Raw genomic sequence first — 26,847 nt, forward strand, 5'->3', positions numbered from 1 at the left:
AGTAGCATACAAAATAGGGAATTGGGTGCGGTTTCTGCCTTGTGCCGTGAGAACCAGTCATGTCACCAGTCCTGCAGGACAGTACCTTGGGACATGTAGAAGGGGATTCTGAAGCGGCCCTCCCGGACCCTCTGTCTGAGCGCGGGGAGGGAGGGGCCGTCAAAGGGCAGGACGCCACACACCAACACGTATAGCACCACGCCCAGACTCTGAACACCAAAAGAGGGGAGCAAGATGAGCACCACAGTCCTGCTACTTCCTACTACTATTAGTACTACTGTCACTACCAGATAAAGATATGGAATTCATGATGAATCATCTCTGCACCACAATAACCACCTATAAGGTTATTACAGTTCAAGAGGGATTCTGAGATCTGAAAACATACAACCTTCATCTGCACTTTCATTCCCATGACATTCCAATGGGTTAAAGAGAAATAATCAACCCAAATCAAGAGAATAGGAGAGAAACCATCCCTTCCTGGTCCCTTACCCAGATGTCTAGAGGAGGCCCCTCGTACTCAATCCCCTCAAACACCTCTGGAGCGGCGTAGGGCGGGGACCCACACCAGGTGGACAGAAATTGTCCTTCACTGAAGAAGTTCCCAAAACCAAAGTCTACAGGGAGGGAGAGGAAAAAGTCCATTAATATCAGAGGATACTATCCCTAAAGCCAGGGCTGTTCAATCCTGGAAAGCCAGAATATTTCTGTTTTTCATCCTCTCCTTCTAATCAGGGACTGATTCAGACCTGGGATACCAGGTGAGTGCAATTAACTACCAGGTAGAAACAAAAAACAGAGATGTTTTGGCCCACTAGGACTGGAATTGAAAAGCCCTGCCTAAAGCCCTTGTGAATCCTCTGGAACATTCTCATTCATATCATAGGACACATATGCACATGACAAGGCCTGGGGGTAAGGCCTTGTGTCATGATGTTGGCCTGTGGGTAGGTTTATGACAGTCATAAATACCTCTTCCCCCCTTTTTCCTCTCTCTACCCTACTGATGTGAAATTGGAAAACCCCTTGGTTAACATAGAGATTCTGGGACCATCAGAAGGTGGGGGGAAATGAACTATATTCTGGTAATCCGACCAATTGAACATATGCGGTGGTACTTAATGAATATGATGTCAGTTCGGTTGTCATCTGGGACATTCTCATCAATGATACGATGACAAACTCTACAGTGGAAAGTCTGCACATTGTAGTCATTGGAGTCACATGGAATTGTTGTTCAATTTAAATGTTTGAATATAAAATTATTGGTGAAGAGATTAAATGTAATTTTAGCTTCCAAATGAGAGATTTGGGTTTTCATAAGGTTAGGGCTCTGCTCAATCAGTGGCCCGCCCCTGTGAAGAGACATGGGCTATAGAACTTTTCAAACGCACCCTTCTCGCTCCACTATATAAAGCCTTGACGAAAATGTAACCTCCTGTTCCAAGTACATGAGGTCTGCAGCCTCTGCGTTAAAAGGACTAACATGTCAACTACAGAACTAAGCCATCCTCAGCGTGAGCTTTGGTTGCGAATGGTATGAACTTTGAACTCTTATTCACTACAGAAGTGATATCTCGAGCCTCTCCTTTCTGCCTGTACCTGCTACTTTGATGTTCATGTTGGAGTCCAGCAGAAGGTTCTCAGCCTTCAGGTCTCTGTGGACGATGTGGTTGCTGTGGCAGTAGTCCACCGCTGACAGGATCTGACAGAACTTCCTGCGAGCCTCACTCTCACTCAGTCGCCCCGACGACAACAAGTAGTCTACAGAGGGTGGGATATAGGGAGAGGGGATAGAGGGTGGGTGGATGGGAGAGGAGGGGATGGAGGGTGGAAGGATGGGAGAGGAGGGGATAGAGGGTGGGAGGATGGCAGAGGAGGGGATAGAGGATGGAATGTAGGGAGAGGAGGGGACAGAGGATGGGATGTAGGGAGAGGAGGGGACAGAGGGTGGGAGGATGGGAGAGGAGGGGATGTAGGGAGAGGGGATAGAGGGTGGGTGGATGGGAGAGGAGGGGATAGAGGATGGGAGGATGGAAGAGGAGGGGATAAAGGGTAGAAGGATGGGAGAGGAGGGGATAGAGGATGGGATGTAGGGAGAGGAGGGGATAGAGGGTGGGAGGATGGGAGAGGAGGGGACAGAGTGTGGGAGGATGGGAGAGGAGGGGATAGAGGATGGGAGGATGGGAGAGGAGGGGATAGAGGGTGGGAGGATGGGAGAGGAGGGGATAGAGGATGGGTTGTAGGGAGAGGAGGGGACAGAGGGTGGGAGGATGGGAGAGGAGGGGACAGAGGGTGGGAGGATGGGAGAGGAGGGGATAGAGGATGGGAGGATGGGAGAGGAGGGGATAGAGGGTGGGAGGATGGGAGAGGAGGGGATAGAGGGTGGGAGGATGGGAGAGGAGGGGATAGAGGATGGGAGGATGGGAGAGGAGGGGATAGAGGATGGGAGGATGGGAGAGGAGGGGATAGAGGGTGGGAGGATGGGAGAGGAGGGGATAGAGGATGGGAGGATGGGAGAGGAGGGGATAGAGGATGGGTTGTAGGGAGAGGAGGGGACAGAGGGTGGGAGGATGGGAGAGGAGGGGACAGAGGGTGGGAGGATGGGAGAGGAGGGGATAGAGGATGGGAGGATGGGAGAGGAGGGGATAGAGGATGGGAGGATGGGAGAGGAGGGGACAGAGGGTGGGAGGATGGGAGAGGAGGGGATAGAGGGTGGGAGGATGGGAGAGGAGGGGATAGAGGGTGGGAGGATGGGAGAGGAGGGGATAGAGGGTGGGAGGATGGGAGAGGAGGGGACAGAGGGTGGGAGGATGGGAGAGGAGGGGATAGAGGGTGGGAGGATGGGAGAGGAGGGGACAGAGGGTGGGAGGATGGGAGAGGAGGGGACAGAGGGTGGGAGGATGGGAGAGGAGGGGATAGAGGATGGGTTGTAGGGAGAGGAGAGGATAGAGGATGGGTTGTAGGGAGAGGAGGGGACAGAGGGTGGGAGGATGGGAGAGGAGGGGACAGAGGGTGGGAGGATGGGAGAGGAGGGGATAGAGGATGGGTTGTAGGGAGAGGAGAGGATAGAGGATGGGTTGTAGGGAGAGGAGGGGACAGAGGGTGGGAGGATGGGAGAGGAGGGGACAGAGGGTGGGAGGATGGGAGAGGAGGGGATAGAGGATGGGTTGTAGGGAGAGGAGAGGATAGAGGATGGGTTGTAGGGAGAGGAGGGGACAGAGGGTGGGAGGATGGGAGAGGAGGGGACAGAGGGTGGGAGGATGGGAGAGGAGGGGACAGAGGGTGGGAGGATGGGAGAGGAGGGGATAGAGGATGGGTTGTAGGGAGAGGAGAGGATAGAGGATGGGTTGTAGGGAGAGGAGGGGACAGAGGGTGGGAGGATGGGAGAGGAGGGGACAGAGGGTGGGAGGATGGGAGAGGAGGGGATAGAGGATGGGTTGTAGGGAGAGGAGAGGATAGAGGATGGGTTGTAGGGAGAGGAGGGGACAGAGGGTGGGAGGATGGGAGAGGAGGGGACAGAGGGTGAATAATGAGGAATGTAATTGATTGGTTGGTTCAGATTGTTTGATTGAATCATTGTAAATAATTAGTGATCAAGTACACATGTGCACACACACAAACACACTGTTCTAAGAGATTGCACCAAGCATCATGGACACCTCTAGAGCGATACCCTTCCACTTACCAAACATCTCTCCGTTCCTGGCATACTCCATCACCATGTACAACATGTCCTTAGTTTCCATGACCTGCAAGACACAAGAGAGGCACACTCACTGATAAATACAACTTAAATATACATTTCCCATGTCATTATTAAATGTAAGCCTGTGGAAGAGTGTGCCCAAAGTGTAATGCGAGAATATGACAGCAGGGACCATATTAGAATCCTTAAAAACCATTACAAAAAACAAGTTAAAGATTCTCTGTTTTAAGAAATATTTGCTTTGAGACCATATTGGAAGTAGGGGTGGGTTGACGGGGTCGTCATTTTCCATTCTGAAAATCCCCATGTGACTCATAGAGCTGGGGGTGGCTGGGCTGAGGGCTGGGAAACATACACTTAACCCCTATTACAAGATAAACAACCTGACCTTTTAAAATCTTCCATGTAGAGAATGAGAGAGGGGGCAGAGAGAGAGAGAGAGAGAGAGAGAGAGAGAGAGAGAGAGAGAGAGAGAGGGGAGAGAGAGAGAGAGAGAGAGAGAGAGAGAGAGAGAGAGAGAGAGAGGGGCAGAGAGAGAGAGAGAGAGAGAGAGAGAGAGAGAGAGAGAGAGAGAGAGAGAGAGAGAGAGAGAGAGAGAGAGAGAGAGAGAGAGAGACAGAGAAGAGAGAGAGAGAGAGAGAGAGAGAGAGAGAGAGAGAGAGAGAGAGAGAGAGAGAGAGAGAGAGAGAGAGAGAGAGAGAGAGAGAGAGAGAGAGAGAGAGAGAGAGAGAGAGGGAGAGAGAGAGAGAGAGAGAGAGAGAGAGAGAGAGAGAGAGAGGGAGAGAGAGAGAGAGAGAGAGAGAGAGAGAGAGAGAGAGAGAGAGAGAGAGAGAGAGAGAGAGAGAGAGAGAGAGAGAGAGAGAGAGAGAGAGAGAGAGAGAGAGAGAGAGAGAGAGAGAGAGAGAGAGAGAGAGAGAGAGAGAGAGAGAAAGAGTGGGAGAGAGAGATAGAGAGTTCCACAACTCTATCCTCTACCTGACAGAGCTTGATAATGTGAGGATGGTTGAGGAGCTACCTGATAGAGCTTGATAATGTGAAGATGGCTGAGGAGCTACCTGATAGAGCTTGATAATATGGGGATGGTTGAGGAGCTACCTGATAGAGCTTGATAATGTGGGGATGGTTGAGGAGCTTCATCACCTCGACCTCTCTGTAGATCTTCTTCAGGTCAGAGGGCTCCAGTCTCTTTTTATCAATGATTTTAATGGCCACCTGTGTGTACAGAAAGCAGATAGTTCATTTCAAAATGGCACCCTAACCCCTATACAGTGCACTACTTTTGACCAAAGCCCTGGACCCTGTTCAAAAGTAGTGCACTGTGAATATACAGGGAATAATGTTGCCACTTCAGGTGCTGCCAAGGTCCCATTCCAGCCTGGTCACATATACTAGATGTAATATAGTAAATGTAAATCCGGGGACACTCAAATTAGTATGATATGATACTTTGGGATTGTGTCAAAGAGGCCCTTTATCCACTTCCCCAGAGTCAGATGAACTTGTTGATTCCATTTGTATGTCTCTGTGTCCAGTATGAAGTAAGAGGCCATTTTGAGAGCCAATGCTAACTATCGTTAACACAATGACTGGAAGAGGTGGAGTTGAATATTGGAGATTAATGGTGTAGGGAATACATGTTTCATATGCATTATGCATGCGTAATTACGCACCTGGGTTTTTGTGACTTTGTGACAAGCCAGTTTAACTACAGCGAAGTTTCCCTTCCCCAGCGTCCTGATGATCTCGTAGAAACCGACCTGAACCGGTCCCCCGGGGCATGGCTGGCTCAGGGGAGAGCCATCGGATAAAACCACCATGGTGCAGAGGCACCCAGTGACTGGATAAACCTATTGTCCCTTTCCCAGGATTAGAGTACCGTTATTAGGCCACTCCCGTAAACACAATTGAGAGAACATATTTTGTCACTATATAGGCTGCATATAGTAGGAAAGAACAAAATATACAATTGTGATATTAAATCTAGTAGTCCTAGGCTATAAATCTCAACACCTTCCAAAAAGTGTATTTCCATTTAACTATTTATGTGAGGAAAGACTATAGCCTACGTAGCAGCGTAAGAGTTGAACAAACAGATATCCTTTAGCCAACAAGTATTGAAATAAAAACAGACCATATCCTATTATTCATTTGCAAAACAAAATCGTGTAATTTACCTTCACAGAAAATCTACAGTTCAGGACATCCACCTATGTTGTTGGAATCCTCCGCCGTTCTAGAACAGTGTGCGCATCCAGGCTACTTCCCTAACTGCGCACAGACGATGTGTTCCTCATAGTTTGATAACGGGGGATAAATATGGTATGCAATAATCTACACAACCTCTGTAACTCAAACTCCGCTGGAAATCTTCTCCTGCCATAATGAACTAAAACACACTTAATTAACGTCAAGCTTGCGTCAGAGTTGCGGAGCAACTGTCCCGCGCGCTTCTCGTGGAGCGGGAAAGGTAGCTTGGAGCTGGACACCGTGACGCAGAAGTGGTCTTCACGAGGTTTGCACAATGAATAGGCTGTAGCAGCCGCTCAGCGTACAGTAACGCTAAACAATAACATTGAGCAGCAACGTCTCTTTATTGAATTAGACCATCAACGCTTCTAGTAGACTAGAGGCTCACTAGTCTCCTCCCTATAAGCAGTTTAACAGATACCGTTAAGTGGGTCATGATGACCAATGTGGTGATGACTCATGAGCCAAGGCTAACATTGTTCAACTCAATTTGCGACACTCAGCAGCATGATATTTTGTTGGATTCTAGCCACCATTTAGTTGCTATGTCAATGTTGCATTGAGCTTGTATGATGCAACATACGTTGTATTGTCCATTTGCATTGGAATTGTACTGTATATAGGACAGAAAGGACACAAATTCAATACACTATAATATAATGGAATACAATACAAAGTAAACACACTGTGACATGTATAGCCTACTGTCTGGCCATGTAATGTAAATTGTGTCCTATGTCCCACTATTCAATGGGATGGTGGCTGTTAGGATGAAGCTTGCCCTGCTTCTGTTGTTATGGAACCCATGGGACCTTGTAACTTTGTAGTTGTTTTGTTGATACTGAAGCCAGGGACCTTGTAACCTTGTAGTTGTCTTATTGGTACGGAACCCCTGGTCCTTGTCGTTTTGTTGTTACTGAACCCCGAACCATTTAGCATTCAAGTTGTTTTGTTGTTACTGAACCCCGGGAGCTTAGAGCCTTGTAGTTGTTTTGTTGATGCTGAACCCCGGGACCTTGTAGTTTGTAGTCATTTTGTTGTTACTGAACCCCAAAATATTTAGCCTTGGAGTTGTTTTGTTGTTACTGAACCCCGGGACCTTGTAGCCTTGTAGTTGTTTTGTTGATGCTGAGAAGTAGGAAGTTGTTTAAGATGGAGAGTAATACTGGGGAGAGGACCGTTAGATATACACAATGAGAGGGATTTGGAGTTGTTGATTTTGACATGCAACTTTTTTGTAGGTCTAATGTCATTTTGATGCGTGATGATTCTGAAAGTTCTTCACAATACACTAAGGAACCGTGGGTTCCATAGTCGGCACAGAGTAAAAGTTCAATGTTTCTTGTCTCCTTTCCTTTCCTCAAAATACAGGAAATCGATCAGGAAGCAGGCTCCCAGCAGCACAGCCTTCATCTTCACATCCAGGTCCATTGGGAACACGATTCCAAAATGATCTGAGTCCGTGTAGACTTCGCGCAGGAAGCCAGACCACTGCTTACTGATGTGCCCTATCAACATTGAGTCATCCAGAGTCTTCACCTCAAATGTGACGTCTCTGCAACAACTACAGAAAAACAGCGGCCCTTTGATCCTCAGCTGAGGCTGCCTCCTCTCGTTCAGCACAGTGAGTTTGGGCAGGAATGGGTGACACTCCTGCACCACATACCCTATGGGAATACCGGGGGGACTCTGCACCTCCAGGTCTTGCAGGCAGCAGGGGAAGCAGCAGTAGCTGCACGCAAGAGGGCGCGTCAGGGTCAACACCTCCTGCCCCAGGTTGTCCTGGATGTGAAAGGTGAAAGGTCGGCTGGGGCCAAAGCACTGTAGGGTGCAGCAGTTGTTCTCCTCTTCCGCCAGAAACACTTGTTGCCCGACGCTGTTCTTCACATTGTAGGAATTTCTAACCTCCCAACCCAGCAGTTCGGCCAGATGAAAAGTCTGATGGACGAGAAGCTGGTCGACATGAATCAGGTATTCCAGTCCTGGGGGGCAGCCGGTGGGTCGGAGATCAGGCGGAGGGGCAGGCATCATCGCAGGGACCGGAGGGGGCACGTAGCCTGGGGGTACTGGCGGGATTCCGGGGTTCGTGGGCGCGGGGTAGACAGCATTAGGGTGTCCGAAAGGGGCAGGCATCATCGGAGGAGCAGAAGGGGTCACGTATCCAGGGGGTGGGAATCCAGGGTTTGTGGGAGCTGGGTAGACAGCATTGAGTGGTCCGAGAGAGGCAGACATCATCATATGAACCGGTGGGGCTGAAGGTGTCAGGTAGCTTGGGGGTGGTGGCACCACGGTGGGCACTGGGTACACAGCATTGTGACCAGGCGGCACCTCTTTGGAGTAAGCTGGGGGTAACCGCCCTGAGTCGGTGTCGCCATGTCCTTTGGAGGCCATTGAAACGATGCACTTCCACGTTCTACAAGATCAAACAAGACATCAAAAAAGGTTCTTCCTTACTACAAAACTACAAAATCAAGTTACACCTTTATAGCTTCACATGCTCTGACACATACATTTTCTACACGTTAGCAAGGTATTGGAAACACATCTCGTCTGAGTGTGAGCAAGTTCCTGTCGGTTCTTGAGAGGATTTGCAAATGACTATTATTAGCAGAGATCCTTAGTGGACACAGTCCAGCCCAGTCTTTTAGCCCTCTCATCTTGAGTGTACAGTAACACTTCAGAGATCCTTAGTGGACACAGTCCAGCCCAGTCTTTTAGCCCTCTCATCTTGACTGTACAGTAACACTTCAGAGATCCTTAGTGGACCAGTCCAGCCCAGTCTTTTAGCCCTCTCATCTTCAGTGTACAGTAACACTTCAGAGATCCAACCATGTTGGGAATGGCGGTCGGTCAGAATATGTAAATGTTTTGTAACTTTGAAATGGACTGTCAACTCAACAGACTGAGGCTTGACTGTATATGTTCAGAGACTTACTTGCTTCAATACCCTACAGCCTGGTGTACACATGCCGAGTCAGCTTACTCAGTGTCACCCCCCTCAGACACTGAAAGGCTTATCCACTTTAGGTGGCTCCTAATGACCAGGCCAATCTCTACGTCATAATCTGTTTATCTGGGAGTCGGAGGCTCAGTTGGTAGAGCATAGTGCTTGCAGCACCAGGGTTGTGGGTTCTATTCCCACGAGGGACCAGTATGAAACTATATGCCTGTACTGTAAGTGGCTGTGGATGAGAGCGTCTGCTAAATGACTGACATGTAAACGTAGCTGTAGTTAGGGAGTTACGTGTGAGGTGGTCCAGGATATGGTGGTGGGAGAACAGGACAGTCAGACAGATTCATACACACAAACCGCCCCTAACCTGGTAAAAATAGGCTACATATCATATATAAATGAATTTTCATTTGGAAAAGTTTTGAATAACATTTTATTGTCTGTAACAATGGTAGAACACAACACACAAAAATAAAACATCCTCCATTGTTACTTGACCTCAAGGTATTTGACCTCATGAAATAAGGCCATGAGTCTGATATGGTATTAGCTGGTATTAGGTCAACAGGCTAACAGGTAGAAACAGATACAACTCACCTGACAACAGTAGATACATGTTTTAAACAAACAGACGGCTTCTCTTTAACATATGGCAAGCAGAACTCATCCTTGCTTTGGGACCATGTCAACACATTTTCATTTGACATACACCATTTTTGTAGTTCTAATGTATGTTCTATGTATGGATTATGAATGTGTTATGGAGCCCTTATGTACAGTTATGGGGTTCTACTGGTCCGGAACATCTGCTGTGGTGGGATAGGAACCAACCTGACTAAGTCCCTGGATCCGGGGGAAAAACGAGAAAGGGACACGATGGAACCAACCTCTTCCACAGTGCATCATGGGAGCTCTCCTCAGTAGAGCTCTCTCTAATCAGAGAAACGTTTACTCTACAGTAGGAAAGCATCATCATCATCACGTGAGTGGGATGTGTCGCTAGTGCTGTGTGTTTCACTTTGGGTTGGATGTATTTATACATGCACTTGGTCAGAGGAGGAGGTGCCGTGGGGGTCCAGGAAGGAGGTGCGGAGGGAGCCCAGGTCATCCAGTGTCTCCTGGGCCGTCTGCCTCAGGGTCGGGTGGCGGCTGGAGGTGGCCAGGGTGCGTATGCGCTCCAGTGGAAGAAGGGGGTCGTCCAGCAGCAGCCCGGGCCCCACCAGGGCCTCCTCCAGCAGCACTGACTGGAGCAGCCGCAGGGCGTGGAGGCAAACCTCAGAGTCCCCGTCTCAGGAGGGGAAGAGGGGTCGGGAGAGAGGAGGACAAGAGAGAGCAAAAAGAGAGAGAAAGGGCGAGGGAAGAGAGGATCGGCAGGAGCAGACAGAAACAGCATGAGAGGAAGGGAAAAGAGAGAGAGAGAGAGAGAGAGAGAGAGAGAGAAAGAGAGAGAGAGAGAAAGAGAGAGAAGGAGAGAGAAAGAGAAAGAGAGAAAAGGAGAGAGAAAGAGAAAGAGAGAGAGGAGAGAAAGAGAAGGAGAGAGAAAGAGAGAGAGAGAAAGAGAGAGGAGAGAGAGAGAGAGAGAAAGAGAGAGAGAGGAGAGAGAAAGAGAGAGGAGAGAAAGAGAGAGAGAGGAGAGAGAAAGAAAAAGAGAGAGAGAGGAGAGAAAAAGAGAGAGGAGAGAAAGAGAGAGAGAGAAAGAGAGAGAGAGAGAGAGAGAAAGAGAGAGAGAGAGAAAGAGAGAGGAGAGAAAGAGAGAGAGAGAAAGAGAGAGAGAGAAAGAGAGAGGAGAGAAAGAGAGAGAGAGGGAGAGAGAAAGAGAAAGAGAGAGAGGAGAGAGAGAGAGAGAGAAGGAGAGAGAAAGAGAGAGGAGAGAAAGAGAGAGAGAGATATACAGTCTTAATCCTCCTAACTGACCACAACACAAGTTCTTCTTCGCTGATCTGAGTTAAACACACTGATGCCAGCTCTCTGACCTCTGATTCAGGCTCTGTCTTTCGGACACACACTGGACTCTTGTACGATTAGCCCCATTGTGGGCAATATGAGTTCCAAATTAACAAACAAACGCTTTTGAATGCACACATTTTATAACGCCACATACAAAGCACACAAGCCCACCCCTCACTCCCCTCTTACCTTCCAAAAGGGTCCAGATGAGAGAGAGAAGTCCTGGAAACTCCCTGATATACTTCAGTCCCTTTACACTGATACTGACATTATACAGAGCCATCAGCATCAACCTGTAACACAGAGAAACTACAATAACCACCATCATTCATCCACTTGCAGATAAACTACAATAACCATCATCATTCATCCACTTGCAGATAAACTACAGTGGCCATCCACATCCACCTGCAGAGAAACTACAATAACCATCATCATTCATCCACTTGCAGATAAACTACAACAACCATCAGCATCCACCTGCAGATAAAACTACAATAACCATCATCATTCATCCACTTGCAGATAAACTACAATAACCATCATCATTCATCCACTTGCAGATAAACTACAATGGCCATCCACATCCACCTGCAGAAAAACTACAATAGCCATCATCATTCATTCACCTGCAGAAAACCTACAATAACCATCATCATTCATCCACTTGCAGATAAACTACAATAACCATCATCATTCATCCACTTGCAGATAAACTACAATAACCATCATCATTCATCCACTTGCAGATAAACTACAATGGCCATCCACATCCACCTGCAGAAAAACTACAATAGCCATCATCATTCATTCACCTGCAGAAAACCTACAATAACCATCATCATTCATCCACTTGCAGATAAACTACAATAACCATCATCATTCATCCACTTGCAGATAAACTACAATGGCCATCCACATCCACCTGCAGAAAAACTACAATAGCCATCATCATTCATTCACCTGCAGAAAACCTACAATGCCTAGTTAATTTATTATTGTAGGTATCATTTGATCTGGATTCAGATGGCTGTGTGTATTGATGTTGGGTCGGCCAACATAACTGCTGAGGAGACAGTGTGTGTGTATGATTATTAATGTGAGTGATTTAGAAGTCCTCCAGTCTTACACTTTGAGTTTGGGGAAGACCCCAGGCTTCAGGAGCTCCAGCAGCTGCATCAGAGTCTCCAGGAGGACGTGGGCGGAGCTGGACAGGTAGTCCCGCCCACACGTCACCGCCGCCACGTCTGAGTGGACAATCAAAAAGCAGAGGTCACCGATTGGAGAGCTAAAGATGATAACGCTGAGCAGGGTGTGCCATTTATTATAAACTGGGTGGTTCCAGCCCTGAATGCTGATTGGCTGACAGCCGTGGTATATTTACCTTTAAGTCATTTAGCAGACGCTGTATATCAGACCATATTTCACAGGTATGACAAAACGTTTATTTTTACTGCTCGAATTACATTGGTAACCAGTTTATAATAGCAATAAGGCACCTCGGGGGTTTGCGGTGTATGGCCAATATACCACGGCTAAGGGCTGTATCCAGGCACTCTTAAGAACAGCCCTTAGCTGTGGTATATTAGCCATATACCACACCCCCTCATGCTTTATTGCTTAATTATATGATGCAAAATATGTTATATAACACAGCATAGACTGGAATAACTCACAGTGAGATGGTGTATTTATAAACTGTGGTTATCAAAATACATTCAATAGACAGTTTGGATGGCATGCCATGGTGACATAGCCACACACTCACTGGTGACGACTCCGGCCAGCGCCAGAACAAACTGCTGCTCATGGGAGTTGGAGTCTTGCTGCTCGGCCTTGGCCTCCCCATCCAGAGACTTGACAAAGCTCTCCAAGGTCTGGCCCGCCACGCTCAGGAAGGACTGCAGCTTACCCTACAATTAGAGTCATGAGGCAGGGTCAGAGGTGGCCAGAGGGAAAGGGGAGGAATTAAGGAGGGGAACAAGGAGGGTGATGGAAGAGGATAAAGGCAAAGAGAACCAGGACATGGACTAGAGTGGAGAGGAAAGAGAACCAGGACATGGACTAGAGTTTAAAGAGAACTTTGTAAGTCGCTCTGGATAAGAGCGTCTGCTAAATGACTTAAATGTAATGTAAATGAGAACCAGGACATGGACTGTAGTTTAAAGAGAACCAGGACATGGACTAGAGTTTAAAGAGAACCAGGACATGGACTAGAGTTTAAAGAGAACCAGGACATGGACTAGAGTTTAAAGAGAACCAGGACATGGACTAGAGTTTAAAGAGAACCAGGACATGGACTAGAGTTTAAAGAGAACCAGGACATGGACTGTAGTTTAAAGAGAACCAGGACATGGACTAGAGTTTAAAGAGAACCAGGACATGGACTGTAGTTTAAAGAGAACCAGGACATGGACTAGAGTTTAAAGAGAACCAGGACATGGACTAGAGTTTAAAGAGAACCAGGACATGGACTGTAGTTTAAAGAGAACCAGGACATGGACTAGAGTTTAAAGAGAACCAGGACATGGACTAGAGTTTAAAGAGAACCAGGACATGGACTAGAGTTTAAAGAGAACCAGGACATGGACTAGAGTTTAAAGAGAACCAGGACATGGACTAGAGTGGAAAGCATCAGAGGCAGAGGAATAGGTTCAGATGAGTGTTGACCCCTGAATCTTTATTTAATCAGGTAGGCCAGTTTAGAGCAAGTTCTCATTTACAACTGTGACCTGGCCAAGATAAAGCAAAGCAGTGTGACACAAACAACAACACAGAGTTACACATAAACAAACGTAGAGTCAATAACACAAATGAAAGAAAAATAGAAAAATCTATGTAATCTATGTAAATTGACCCCTAGGCCATCGGTACTTCTCTGTCGGCGCAATACAGTGAAAATCCACCAAGTCTATTAAAGAGTGTGATGAAGCTACTGACTTCATGTTATAGCTATCCAGTCCTCTCAGATCTCCACAGGTGTGATAAAGCTACTGTCATCATGTTATAGCTATCCAGTCCTCTCAGATCTCCACAGGTGTGATAAAGCTACTGTCATCATGTTATAGCTATCCAGTCCTCTCAGATCTCCACAGGTGTGATAAAGCTACTGTCATCATGTTATAGCTATCCAGTCCTCTCAGATCTCCACAGGTGTGATAAAGCTACTGTCATCATGTTATAGCTATCCAGTCCTCTCAGATCTCCACAGGTGTGATAAAGCTACTGTCATCATGTTATAGCTATCCAGTCCTCTCAGATCTCCACAGGTGTGATAAAGCTACTGTCATCATGTTATAGCTATCCAGTCCTCTCAGATCTCCACAGGTGTGATAAAGCTAATGTCATCATGTTATAGCTATCCAGTCCTCTCAGATCTCCACAGGTGTGTAAGCGGCTAGGGGTTGGTGTGGAATTGGGTGAAAGGTTTTGTAAGGTCTGTGGATGAATGCCTCTCACATCGGCCAGGATGTCTTTGACTGCCTCCTCCTTACTGGAGGTGCTCCACAGCAGGGTGCAGGAGGCAGCCCCCAGCCCAGTACAGAACTCAGCCTGCTGCTGCAGCTGCTCCCGACTCTCCCATAGCTGCTCCCTCAGAACCAGCTTCTCCTGCAGGGGCATGCAGCAGACAGGTTAACATGATGACACACACACTTCCACTCATACACACACACACACACACACACACACACACACACACACACACACACACACACACACACACACACACACACACACACACACACACACACACACACACACACACACACACACACACACACACACACACACACACACACACACACTTCCACTCATACACACACACACACACACACACACACACACACACACACACACACACACACACACACACACACACACACACACACACACACACACACACACACACACACACACACACACACACACACACACACACACACACACACACACACACACACACACACTTGTCCCAGGAACCATCTTCTCTGGGTCTACAAGTGACATACTCTGACACACACAATGTTACCTAGGGAACAGGTTACCCTATATCCCTCCATCCCTCTTCTCTCTCTTTAATATCCCTCCTCTCTCTCTCTTTAATATCCCTCACCTCCATCCCTCCCCTCTCTCTTTAATATCCCTCCTCTCTCTCTCTAATATCCCTCCATCTCTCATCCCTCTCTCTTTAATATCCCTCCATCTCTCACCTCTCTCTTTAATATCCCTTCATCTCTCACCTCTCTCTCTTTCTGACACTCGCTCTGCGCTGCGTCCAGGCGAGAGCGGAGGTGCAGACACTCCTGTCTCAGTTGCTCCTGCTCCTGACCAAGGCGCTCCTTCACTACACACACACGCACACACGCACACACGCACACACACACACACACACACACACACACACACACACACACACACACACACACACACACACACACACACACACACACACACACACACACACACACACACACACACACACACACACACACACACACACACACACACACACACACACAATTTTCCCTTTCACTGTTTAGGCTATTTCCCAATACAAACATTCATGTTATTCATTATCAGCCCACTTGTATGATAACATCCGCGTAGAGCCATTTCAAGGGCAGCTTACTTGTCTCTGCAGCACGGGCTTTCTGCAGCATCTCAATCAGGTCTCCATTCACTACTTTGGGTAAGAACTCTCGGAGCTGCATGACCTCTGTAGTCAATCTCTCCAAGTCTCCTTTTCTGATCTGGACCAGGCCATCTCGGCTGTCAACCTAGAACAGAAAATCAACAGCCAGTCATGTGCATAAATGTTTTGTTACAGCTTTACTTGATTTTCGCAAGGTGTGGCTTATTTTTTGCCAATGTGCCAGGAAAATACACTACTGTTCAGAAGTTTGGGGTACTTAGAAATGTCCTTGTTTTTGAAAGAAAAGCACATTTTTTGTCCATTAAAATAACATCAAATTGATCAGAAATACAGTGCAGACATTGTTAATTAAGGCCAGCATCCCTGAGCCGCCTCTTCACTGTTGACGTTGAGACTGGTGTTTTGTACTATTTAATTATGCTGCCAGTTGAGGACTTGTGAGGCATCTGTTTCTCAAACTAGACACTCAAATGTACTTGTCCTCTTGCTCAGTTGTGCACCGGGGCCTACCACTCTTTATTTTCTGGTTAGAGCCAGTTTGCGCTGTTCTGTGAAGGGAGTTGTACACAGCGTTGTAGGAGATCTTCAGTTTCTTGGCAATTTCTCGCATGGAATAGCCTTCATTTCTCAGAACATGAATAGGCTGACGAGTTTCAGAAGAAAGGTCTTTGTTTCTAGCTATTTTGAGCCTGTAATCGAACCCACAAATGATTTGATTTGAGCTGTGCTACCATAATTGCAAAAGGGTTTTCTAATGTTCAATTAGCCTTTAAAATGATAAACTTGGATTAGCTAACACAACGTGCCATTGGAACACAGGAGTGATGGTTGCTGATAATGGGCCTCTGTACGCCTATATAGATATTCCATTTAAAAAATCAGCCGTTTCCTGCTACAATAGTAATTTATAACATTAACACTGTATTTCTGATACATTTTATATTATTTTAATTGACAAAAATGTGCTTTTCTTTCAAAAACAAGGACATTTCTAAGTGACCTCAAACCTTTGAATGGTAGTGTATGTGTATGCAGTAGTCTCCGAGGGAGACTATCTGTAGTCTCCCTCGGCAAAAAGGGTGCCTTCACAATGTGAACAATGCTCCTCGTGCTGTTGCCTGAGGTCTGGGATTTCCTGAGACTATCATATCTGTAACATTAGGCGGTATGCTGTAGTCATAGGTATATTAGGTGGTATGCTGTAGTCATATCTGTAACATTAGGTGGTATGCTGTAGTCATATCTGTAACATTAGGTGGTATGCTGTAGTCATATCTGTAACATTAGGTGGTATGCAGTAGTCATATCTGTAACATTAGGTGGTATGCTGTAGTCATATCTGTAACATTAGGCGGTATGCTGTAGTCATATCTGTAATATTAGGTGGTATGCAGTAGTCATAGGTGTAAATTTAGGTGGTATGCAGTAGTCATATCTGTAATATTAGGTGGTATGCAGTAGTCATATCTGTAATATTAGGTGGTATGCTGTAGTCATATCTGTAATATTAGGTGGTATGCAGTAGTCATAGGTGTAATATTAGGTGGTATGCAGTAGTCATATCTGTAATATTAGGTGTTATGCAGTAGTCATATCTGTAATATTAGGTGGTATGCAGTAGTCATAGGTGTAATATTAGGTGGTATGCAGTAGTCATATCTGTAATATTAGGTGGTATGCTGTAGTCATATCTGTAATATTAGGTGGTATGCTGTAGTCATAGGTATAATATTAGGTGGTATGCAGTAGTCATAGGTGTAATATTAGGTGGTATGCTGTAGTCATAGGTATAATATTAGGTGGCATGCAGTAGTCATATCTGTAATATTAGGTGGTATGCTGTAGTCATAGGTATAATATTAGGTGGTATGCAGTAGTCATAGGTGTAATATTAGGTGGTATGCAGTAGTCATATCTGTAATATTAGGTGGTATGCTGTAGTCATATCTGTAATATTAGGTGGTATGCAGTAGTCATAGGTGTAATATTAGGTGGTATGCTGTAGTCATATCTGTAATATTAGGTGGTATGCAGTAGTCATATCTGTAATATTAGGTGGTATGCAGTAGTCATAGGTATAATATTAGGTGGTATGCAGTAGTCATATCTGTAATATTAGGTGGTATGCAGTAGTCATAGGTATAATATTAGGTGGTATGCAGTAGTCATATCTGTAATATTAGGTGGTATGCAGTAGTCATAGGTGTAATATTAGGTGGTATGCAGTAGTCATAGGTATAATATTAGGTGGTATGCAGTAGTCATATCTGTAATATTAGGTGGTATGCTGTAGTCATATCTGTAATATTAGGTGGTATGCTGTAGTCATAGGTATAATATTAGGTGGTATGCAGTAGTCATATCTGTAATATTAGGTGGTATGCTGTAGTCATAGGTATAATATTAGGTGGTATGCAGTAGTCATAGGTATAATATTAGGTGGTATGCTGTAGTCATAGGTATAATATTAGGTGGCATGCAGTAGTCATAGGTGTAATATTAGGTGGTATGCAGTAGTCATATCTGTAATATTAGGTGGTATGCTGTAGTCATAGGTATAATATTAGGTGGTATGCAGTAGTCATAGGTATAATATTAGGTGGTATGCTGTAGTCATAGGTATAATATTAGGTGGCATGCAGTAGTCATAGGTGTAATATTAGGTGGTATGCAGTAGTCATATCTGTAATATTAGGTGGTATGCAGTAGTCATAGGTGTAATATTAGGTGGTATGCTGTAGTCATAGGTATAATATTAGGTGGTATGCTGTAGTCATAGGTATAATATTAGGTGGTATGCAGTAGTCATATCTGTAATATTAGGTGGTATGCAGTAGTCATAGGTGTAATATTAGGTGGTATGCAGTAGTCATATCTGTAATATTAGGTTGTCATTTAAGAGTCCCTGCATGCATACAGATCACTAGAAGCAGACCATCTTTGCTAGCTCTGAAATAGTTATTGCAGGTCTGGCATCTAGTGGACAAATCTGAAAATGACAATGTAAATGTCAGGATAAGGACGGACATTACTTTCAGGTAAATTATCTCTTCACACGACAAATAACGGACTCGCTCCTGACCAGACCGAAATAGTAACCTAATCCAACATTACTCGACCTACAAGTCTAGCTGACAGTGACTCTTCAACTTTGTTTGCTGAGATGGTTGTTACAAAGAGGGAACTTACTTGTGAATAAGTAGTAACTTCATCTTCATGTAAGTACCTGTGTATTCGTGTCTGGTTAGCTCTTGTTAGCTAATTACAGTAGCCAGCGATAGCTAGCAAACGTACAGCTTCATGGAAGCTAATTTGCGAGCTCAATATTTTTGTTTTACTTCAGTGATAGTCAAAAATATGATATAAATACCTTTCCTTTCTTGCACAAAGCCCACATCTTTGTGTCTATGAATTGAGTCATTTTTAATTCCTCAGAGGTTTGTTTTGAGATGAGTTTAGTGCACTTGCCACTTGTGATGGTCATTCCGAGTCTTTTCGGCTCATTTGGCTCCGTTCAGGTAAAAGAGTCGGCTCATTTAGCTCCGTTCAGGTAAAAGAGTCGGCTCATTTGGCTCCGTTCAGGTAAAAGAGTCGGCTCATTTGGCTCCATTCAGGTAAAAGAGTCGGCTCATTTGGCTCCGTTCAGGTAAAAGAGTCGGCTCATTTGGCTCCGTTCAGGTAAAAGAGTCGGCTCATTTAGCTCCGTTCAGGTAAAAGAGTCGGCTCATTTGGCTCCGTTCAGGTAAAAGAGTCGGCTCATTTAGCTCCGTTCAGGTAAAAGAGTCGGCTCATTTGGCTCCGTTCAGGTAAAGTCAGTCGGCTCATTTAGCTCCGTTAGGATGGACCAGAAAAGAGCCAGTGGCTCATTTAGCTCCGTTCAGGTAAAAGAGCCGGCTCATTTAGAATTATTCCTCCGTTCAGGTAAAAGAGCCGGCTCATTTAGCTCCGTTCAGGTAAAAGAGTGACCCCTGGGCTCATTTGGCTCCGTTCAGGTAAAAGAGTCGGCTCATTTAGCTCCGTTCAGGTAAAAGAGTCGGCTCATTTGGCTCCGTTCAGGTGAAAGAGTCGGATCATTTGGCTCCGTTCAGGTAAAAGAGCCGGCTCATTTGGCTCCCAAATGGCTCCTCGATCAAAATGTTTAAATATATCTAGAACCAAGGAAAACGTACAGATCTATGTAAATCACAAAAGTAGGCTACCATTATGTCAGATCGTGAAAAGTGTGTTTAAATGCATTTTTACCTGGATAAATTATTCAGTTATTTAAAACGCACTGCACATTTTAGGATGGACCAGAATGACACGCTCTCCCCGCTATTGTTTCTGCAGTGAGAATTCACCCTCTTTAGATAATTATTTAGTCACTTATGTACAGGTAAGTTGTTTTGAAAAAAAAAACAGTTTGTAGCTGTATGTAAATCACCAAAAAGAGCCGTTCGTTTTGCTCAAAGGTTTATTGGTGCAAAGGTTTATTGGTGGAATTATTCCTCCAGCATAATTTCCGATAATCATACGTAATCTCTATGCAACGGCACGGTTTCACTAGGACACCAGTATCTTTTGTAAAGATACACCCACCCCCAAACATCTTCCTGCACTATGACCCCTGGGCCCTCAGTGGCCCTGACCTGCATCATGTCACGTTTGACCTTTCTAGCTTCCAGTGGGCTAGCTACAGTTCACAGTTTCAAGAGTTCCTCCATCATGTACTAAATATCTATAGTACTCACTGTATATTTGACCTCTCTCTCACAGTTCAAATGTCTCACTCTGGTCGTGCTGTTGTTAAAGTGTACGAACGCAGTACGGCGGCTGGACCTCCTAAACAAGAACTTTTCATGTCTGAGACCAGCCCCTCCCGCCTCATGGAGGGGGCAGTACCTCCGCTGACCGGGTGTCCACTGTTTCCACAGAGGGGAGCCATGTTCTTGAGGATTGTGGTTGACAGTGGTAGCTGTAGATGGAGAAACTACCACGCCATGTTCATTAGAACAGGTACTGACTGTTGAATGACAGCCCTTCATCAGCCCAATACACACACCTTGTCTTTTGAGCTTGTCCCTCAGTGGTAGTGATGTCTGGGTAGATTCTACAGTTAGCTGAAGTGCCCTGCTCCCTGACAGAGGGAAAGGTGCAGAAGGCTGTGCAGTACGCTGCTGGGGACACCAGCATCAATGCAGGTCTTCCAGACCCCAGAACCTGTAAAAGTGCTGCGTCTCTAGCATGGTAAACGCATTTAATGCAAAACCTTATTAAAACTGACATACTACTGTTCAGGAGTATTACATTTTCTTATTTTCTGAGTGACATTGACAATTATGCGTTTATCTTTGCATTAATTTCAGATGCCTGGTTAAATATTGTACAGAGAAAGTGTCGCTCTGGGTAAGAGCGTCTGCTAAATGACTTAAATGTAAATGTAATGTATGCTATTCCCCCTGACATAAAGCATGATTGCTCAATGTGAATGGATTTTTCCCCTGTAATGTCAGTTCCAAAACAGACCACTAGATGGTGGCATTTAGCATTGAATACTTCTTAGGTTTCAAGAACTGGTACACTGATGACCCAAAAAATTGCATGACTTTATTCAATAAGTACAGCCAAATATTTACATTTACACAAGGAATGAACACATGGCAGAAACATTTGTTAGGTCATTCATTGTCTATCCTTGAGGACAGGGTCCAAGCCACAGTTCCATATCTTTCATAACTGCCCCACTGGATACAATATAGAATAATATGTACCTTTAACCAAAAGCAGACATGGCCCACTGTTTAACATCTGTGGGGCATTGTGGGTATTTCTGCAGGGCCTCCATGATCTGGCTGTGGTCCAACAGAAGTTTCATCAGCTGGTACTCCTTCTGGATCTTTGCTGTGGAGCTGTCCATAGACTTAATCAGCTCCAACTGCTGCAGGTGTTCAAACGCCTGGAACGGAGTGTTGTTGGGTTGAGTAAATCTTGAGTATCAAATAATACAATGGCATACATGTGGCTAAGACTGTAATGTATACAATAAACTTTATAGTCAGGGGTATTACAGAGAAGGGACAACCAACTGCATTACATACTGAACAAAAATATAAAAACGCAACATCCAACAAGTTTACAGTTCAAGGAAATCAGGCAATTTAAATAAATAAATTAGGCCGTAATCTATGGATTTCACATGACTGGGCAGGGGCGCATCAATGGGTGGGCATAGACCCAGCTAATCCAAATGAGTTTTCCCCCACAAAAGGGCTTTATTAGAGACAAAAATGATCCTGTTTCATCAGCTATCCGGGTAGCTGGTCTCATACGATCCCGCAGGTTAAGAAGCTGGATGTGGAGGTCCTGGGCTGGTGTGGTTACACGTGGTCTGCGGTTGTGAGGCCGTACTGCAAAATTCTAAAAAATGCCGTTGGAGGTGGCTTATGGTAGAGAAATGAACATCCAATTCTCTGGAAACATTCCTGGTGGACATTCCTGCAGGCAGCATGCCAATTGTATACACCCTCAAAACTTGAGACATCTGTGGCATTGTGTTGTGTGAGAAAACTGCACATTTTAGAGTGGCCTTTTATTGTCCCCAGCAGAAGGTGCACCTGTGTAATGATGAAGCTGTTTAATCAGCTTCTTGATATGCCACACCTGTCAGGTGGATGGATTATCTTGGCAAAGGAGAAATGCTCACTAACAGGGATGTAAACAAATTTGTGCACAAAATAACAGAAATAAGCTTTATGTGCTTATGGAACATTTCTGGGATCTTTTATTTCAGCTCATGAAAAATGACCCGAGAACACTTTACATGTTGCGTTTATATTTTTGTTCAGTATACATCAAAATTCAACACATATCCACCCTTCTTCATTGTGAAATAAACTTACCTTGAGAACAATCTACAAAAACATAGGATTTTTATGAAATATACTATTGGAAGGGTCTGATGTCATTCTACTGAGACCATGATGTCATGCAGACCCACCTTTATGACGACTGGCTTGTCAAAGTTATGTATGGAATGGGATTTCCTCTGCAGGAATTTCTTGAACTCTGACAAAAAAAAAAAAAAAACATTATTAACACAAATGTATGTCATTCCCAACTATTACACACCAGCTCTTACGAACTGTTGATCCTTACCATTGTGAACCATCTGGAAGTTAAACGGCTCTCCTTCATAGATGTCATTCAAGTGTTTCATGGCAATTATCAGGCACAGTTCAAGAATGGACAGGCCTGGAAAGATCAACAAAGCAAAATGCAGGCCAGATTATCAATGTTTCATCAAATGGTCATGTGTCCATCAAAGAAATCCCCTAATAATGACCTCTACCCCTAATGGCTTTAGGCTTTAAATCATACCATGAAGTATGTTCGCTTTAGAGTCCACCATACAGACTCTACTGGCCTCCAGAAGATCAGTGGGCTTGATGGCAGGTTTAGATGCGCTCACTCGGCTCAGAGCCAGCATCTGCAGAGAGGGGTCCACACACACAAAGCAATATTTAGAGGGTTTTTCCCCCCACTCTTTGCTTGATACGACAGATACACACTCTTACCAGTAACAAGTGCAGGGAACGGAAGTCTTTGCAGGAGTTATAATGTCTTTGTAAGACGTCCACCACTGGTTGGTCTTCACATAGCGTCTGAAAGAAAGTCAGAGAGCATTGTGGGTAAGAAGAAAAATGCCTTTCAGATAAAGCCAACGACAGCACATCACAAATCTAGTACTGTTAAAATATATATATAATAATAAGTTTGCAGTCCTGGACTGGCCTCACCTTGATGCCGTCATTCCACTCGTCATAGAACTTGGTGTCGGGGAAGTCTTGTGGCAGGCTGAGCTGTGAGCGGACGTTGTCCAGGTACTGTATGAAGCTCAGGGAGCTGAGCAGGTGGATCTGTCTGTGGCTGAACCTGGACTTGACCCTCTTCTCTAGCAGCTCCAGGACATCCTGCAGCAAGCAGAGATGAGACCAGTTGTGATCACCAGAGAAGAAGGAAGAGTAAAGTCACAGGAGACTGCTGAGGGAGGATGGCTCATAATGCCTGGAATGGAGGAAACAGAATGGTATCAAACGCATGCAGACCATGTGTTCGATACTATTCAATGTATTCTGTTCCAGCCATTACTTAGAGCCTGTCCTCCCCAATTAAGGTACCACCTGTGAGTAGAGTAGAATATAATTAGATTGAAACCTATCCGTTTGAAGCTAAAACTAGTTCATCACTGGAGAGGTCTAAAAGCTAGATAGTACACAACTGAGGTAGAAGAGACCCTACCAGTCTGCAGGTGAGGCCGATCACAGCGACAGGAGCCTGGGCAGACTGGGAGACATCCAGGAGGTTGTAGAGCAGAGTCTGGTTCTTATGGTGGGCAAACAGGTCAAACTCATCCAGAATGAAGAGGACAGGACGACTGCTGCTACGATCACCTGGGACAAAGAGAGAACAGTACACTGTAGAGACATACTGTCAGCATAAAGAGGGAGGATTCTTCAAAACTATAGTGAGGGAAATGTGCAGAAATGAGTACCTTTCTTTAACGCCTCAAGAAGGAAGGCCAGGTTTTCTGCAAAACTACCCTGAAAATAACTATACAATTAAGAGCAAGCAAAACAATTGCAAAGGGACAAAACATACAGCATAACTTCTGTAAACACTTACAAACACTTTGTCTCCAACAACATTCTCCAGATTGAGCTGGCGTGTGATTTCTTTGAGCGCTATTCTATCATCAGTCTGTAAAAGACCTAGAGAGACAGTAAAGAAGAGTTGGGGAGAGAATTAACAGAGTGCAGAAACAGACAGAGAATCAACAGACACAGAAACAAACATAGAAACAGACATCCTACTACCAACCATTCAGGTGGACAGGTAACACATTCTTATTGACATCCTTCACCTCCAGCAACTCTCTCAAGACACAGTTAAGGAGCTGGAGAAAACAGAAGAAAGTCAACATGCCTGACTACGACAATAGGAGTTGGCTATACAGCACAAACAGATCTGGGACAAGGCTATCCTCGTAGCATTCCATACCATTGTTTTCCCAGATCCCCTGGGTCCAACGATGAGTACAGAATTACTCTCTCCATGGACAGCGGTCCTCCTCAGCAGCTCCAGCAGGTGTCTGGAACATCAACACAAGGACCGTTACCCACAATGCCCCACTCTCTGCAGCTCAGTATACAACCTGGCCAATTGCCACTTTCAAAACAACTGGGAAGTCTCAGACTTCAGCGCGATCAAAACAACTGGGAACTCTCAGACTTCAGCGCGTTCAAAACAACTGGGAACTCTCAGACTTCAGCGTGTTCAAAACAACTGGGAACTTGGGGGGAAAAAAACGAGCTTCGACTGGGAACAATCTATTTAAACGGTTATCCAACTCGGGAACTCAGGCCTCTTTCTAGAGCTCTGACCTCGTATTTCTCAGAGTTCCCAGTTTTTAAACGCGGCCGATGGCCGCCACACAGAAACAGGCATAACAGGTGTAGGTGGGGCTGGAGACAAATAATAAACAACAGCTGGGTCCTTGTGAAATTGAAAATCTTAACAGCTTATTATGCTGAGACTTTCAGCCCAGAACAAAATGCACATTGCCATGACACTGTGGAGTACCCCTCATAAAACACACTTGTCATGTGTTATGGCAAATAGACCCAACTCATACCATTACCCTTACATTAATCAATCTGCTAGTCATCAGTGAATGTCACCTTTGTCAATTAATAAAACCTTAGTTAGCAGGTCAGCACCACCAAGGGACCTACTTGTGTTGTGATTCCATTCCCACTGGCTTTTCAGGAAGTCTCTGATGACAGAATCTCTCCCTCAATATCATCTGAACCTGAAAAATATATCCATACTAAAAAGAGTCATTATTAAGTATTTGCGAATAATGTTGTCCATGTGTTATCTGGGTAAGGTTTTTATTTTTAACCTTTGTTTAACTTGGCAAGTCAGTTAAATACAAATTCTTATTTACAATGACGGCCTGGGAACAGTGGGTTAACTAACTGTTCAGGGGAAGAACGACAGATGTTTACCTTGGCAGCTCAGGGATTCAATCTAGCAAGGTCCCCACAACCAACTCATGTATTGATCCTTTACGTTGCCTGCTCAATGTACACATTCAATAAACATTCAATAAAACAAACGAATACAAACCTGAGAAATACATTCGCCGACTGGCATGTGTGTTTCTTTCACTTTTCGTTTACTCATGGTGGCAACAGCCTAGAATGGACAAAACACAAGAGAGACTTGCGCTGAAGCGAACTACAGTGACGTTAGCTAGCTAGCTAGCAACATGGCATGCAGCGCAAACAAAGCGATATATTTCTCTATTATAGGAACTAACGTTAGCTGCTGACTCGCCTTATAAAAATACAAGTGTAAGATGAAACATATGACTGAGTGATATTTACAAGTTTGGTGACGTTAATAATAATAACTATTTACTTTTTTCCCGATGACAGTGGTCTAAGCGCGAAATTGGAATCTTTGCGAAGACATTTCTCATTTAACAATCACAACTCCAACCCACTTCCGGGTCACCTAATTATTGGACCTACAACAGGAGGCTATATTACTGCACAAAACAATCTACACACATTTAAATTAGTAATTCCACTATGTAAGATTCCCTGCATCTAATTAATATCAAATGTACTTAATCAAGGAGGGGATGTCCTCTTCCAACAGTGATTATCTTACCACCGCCACCAAGTTAGCACTTGTGATGTGAATGCATAATGAATGGTCCAGACCTTTTAATAATAATAATAATATATGCCTTTTGGTAGACAGAAGTAGTAATCTGCTCTTGGAAGCTTTACTTATTCTATGTCAGGTCAGACACATACGTGTTGAGCCTTTTATCAGCGGTGGAATAAGTACCCAATTGTCATACTAGAGTAAAAATTAAGATACCTTCATAGAAAATGACTCAAGTAAAAGTGAAAGTCACCCAGTAAAATACTACTTGAGTAAAAGTCTAAAAATATTTGGCTTTAAATACACTTAAGTATCCAAAGTGAAAGTATAAATCATTTCAAATTGCTTCTATTAGGTAATCCAAACGGCACAAATGTATTTTATTGATTATTTACGGATAGTCAAGGGAATACTACAACATTCAGACATAATTTACAAACGAAGCATTTGTGTTTAGTGAGTCAGCCGGATTGGTGGCAGTATTGATGACCTGGGATGTTCTCTTGATAAATGTGTGAATTTGACACTTTTCCTGTCGGTGTTAAGCATTCAAAATGTAACAAGTACTTTTGGGTGTAAGGGAAAATGTAAACATTACATTATTTTCTTCAGGCATAT

General features: G+C 44.8%; 4 protein-coding genes across 6 annotated transcripts in view; all 4 read right to left on the reverse strand.

Moving 5' to 3' along the window:
• The window catches only part of LOC124011674 (serine/threonine-protein kinase SIK2-like), an 11,728-nt gene extending 5,440 nt beyond the window's left edge, over nucleotides 1-6,288 (reverse strand). The window contains exons 1-7 of the mRNA XM_046325154.1: nucleotides 5,887-6,288; nucleotides 5,383-5,568; nucleotides 4,808-4,924; nucleotides 3,692-3,755; nucleotides 1,606-1,767; nucleotides 496-620; nucleotides 86-209 (exon numbers count right to left, since the gene is read on the reverse strand). Of these exons, the coding sequence (XP_046181110.1) occupies nucleotides 86-209; nucleotides 496-620; nucleotides 1,606-1,767; nucleotides 3,692-3,755; nucleotides 4,808-4,924; nucleotides 5,383-5,529 (739 nt within the window). The 5' untranslated portion in view covers nucleotides 5,530-5,568; nucleotides 5,887-6,288. The remainder of the gene's footprint in view (nucleotides 1-85; nucleotides 210-495; nucleotides 621-1,605; nucleotides 1,768-3,691; nucleotides 3,756-4,807; nucleotides 4,925-5,382; nucleotides 5,569-5,886) is intronic.
• A 188-nt stretch (nucleotides 6,289-6,476) lies between these two features.
• LOC124011676 (phospholipid scramblase 2-like) lies at nucleotides 6,477-8,641 on the reverse strand. The gene has a single exon (XM_046325155.1). The coding sequence runs from the start codon at nucleotides 8,348-8,350 to the stop codon at nucleotides 7,292-7,294; it is 1,059 nt and encodes a 352-aa protein (XP_046181111.1). The 5' UTR covers nucleotides 8,351-8,641; the 3' UTR covers nucleotides 6,477-7,291.
• Nucleotides 8,642-9,267: 626 nt separating this feature from the next.
• LOC124011631 (heat shock transcription factor 2 binding protein) lies at nucleotides 9,268-19,040 on the reverse strand. The gene is made up of 8 exons (XM_046325087.1): nucleotides 18,884-19,040; nucleotides 15,490-15,637; nucleotides 15,101-15,204; nucleotides 14,319-14,468; nucleotides 12,628-12,772; nucleotides 11,989-12,106; nucleotides 11,049-11,152; nucleotides 9,268-10,200 (listed from the first exon to the last, which is right to left on the reverse strand). The coding sequence occupies exons 1-8, from the start codon at nucleotides 18,995-18,997 to the stop codon at nucleotides 9,947-9,949; spliced, it is 1,137 nt and encodes a 378-aa protein (XP_046181043.1). The 5' UTR covers nucleotides 18,998-19,040; the 3' UTR covers nucleotides 9,268-9,946.
• A 2,037-nt stretch (nucleotides 19,041-21,077) lies between these two features.
• On the reverse strand, nucleotides 21,078-26,332 carry orc4 (origin recognition complex, subunit 4). 3 transcript variants are annotated; one of them, XM_046323954.1, is made up of 14 exons: nucleotides 26,309-26,332; nucleotides 25,681-25,749; nucleotides 25,284-25,360; nucleotides 24,550-24,640; nucleotides 24,370-24,445; nucleotides 24,175-24,260; nucleotides 24,044-24,092; nucleotides 23,791-23,942; nucleotides 23,289-23,462; nucleotides 23,067-23,153; nucleotides 22,870-22,978; nucleotides 22,648-22,743; nucleotides 22,490-22,557; nucleotides 21,078-21,448 (listed from the first exon to the last, which is right to left on the reverse strand). In XM_046323954.1, the coding sequence occupies exons 2-14, from the start codon at nucleotides 25,735-25,737 to the stop codon at nucleotides 21,266-21,268; spliced, it is 1,305 nt and encodes a 434-aa protein (XP_046179910.1). In that variant the 5' UTR covers nucleotides 25,738-25,749; nucleotides 26,309-26,332; the 3' UTR covers nucleotides 21,078-21,265. The 3 variants fall into 3 exon arrangements, with proteins under 3 accessions (XP_046179910.1, XP_046179909.1, XP_046179908.1); XM_046323953.1 differs by lacking the exon at nucleotides 26,309-26,332 and adding an exon at nucleotides 26,230-26,274; XM_046323952.1 differs by lacking the exon at nucleotides 26,309-26,332 and adding an exon at nucleotides 25,975-26,074.
• Between the last annotated feature and the right edge of the window lie 515 nt (nucleotides 26,333-26,847).

This window comes from Oncorhynchus gorbuscha, linkage group LG23, assembly GCF_021184085.1.
Source record: "Oncorhynchus gorbuscha isolate QuinsamMale2020 ecotype Even-year linkage group LG23, OgorEven_v1.0, whole genome shotgun sequence".
In the NCBI taxonomy this organism is placed as follows: domain Eukaryota; kingdom Metazoa; phylum Chordata; class Actinopteri; order Salmoniformes; family Salmonidae; genus Oncorhynchus; species Oncorhynchus gorbuscha.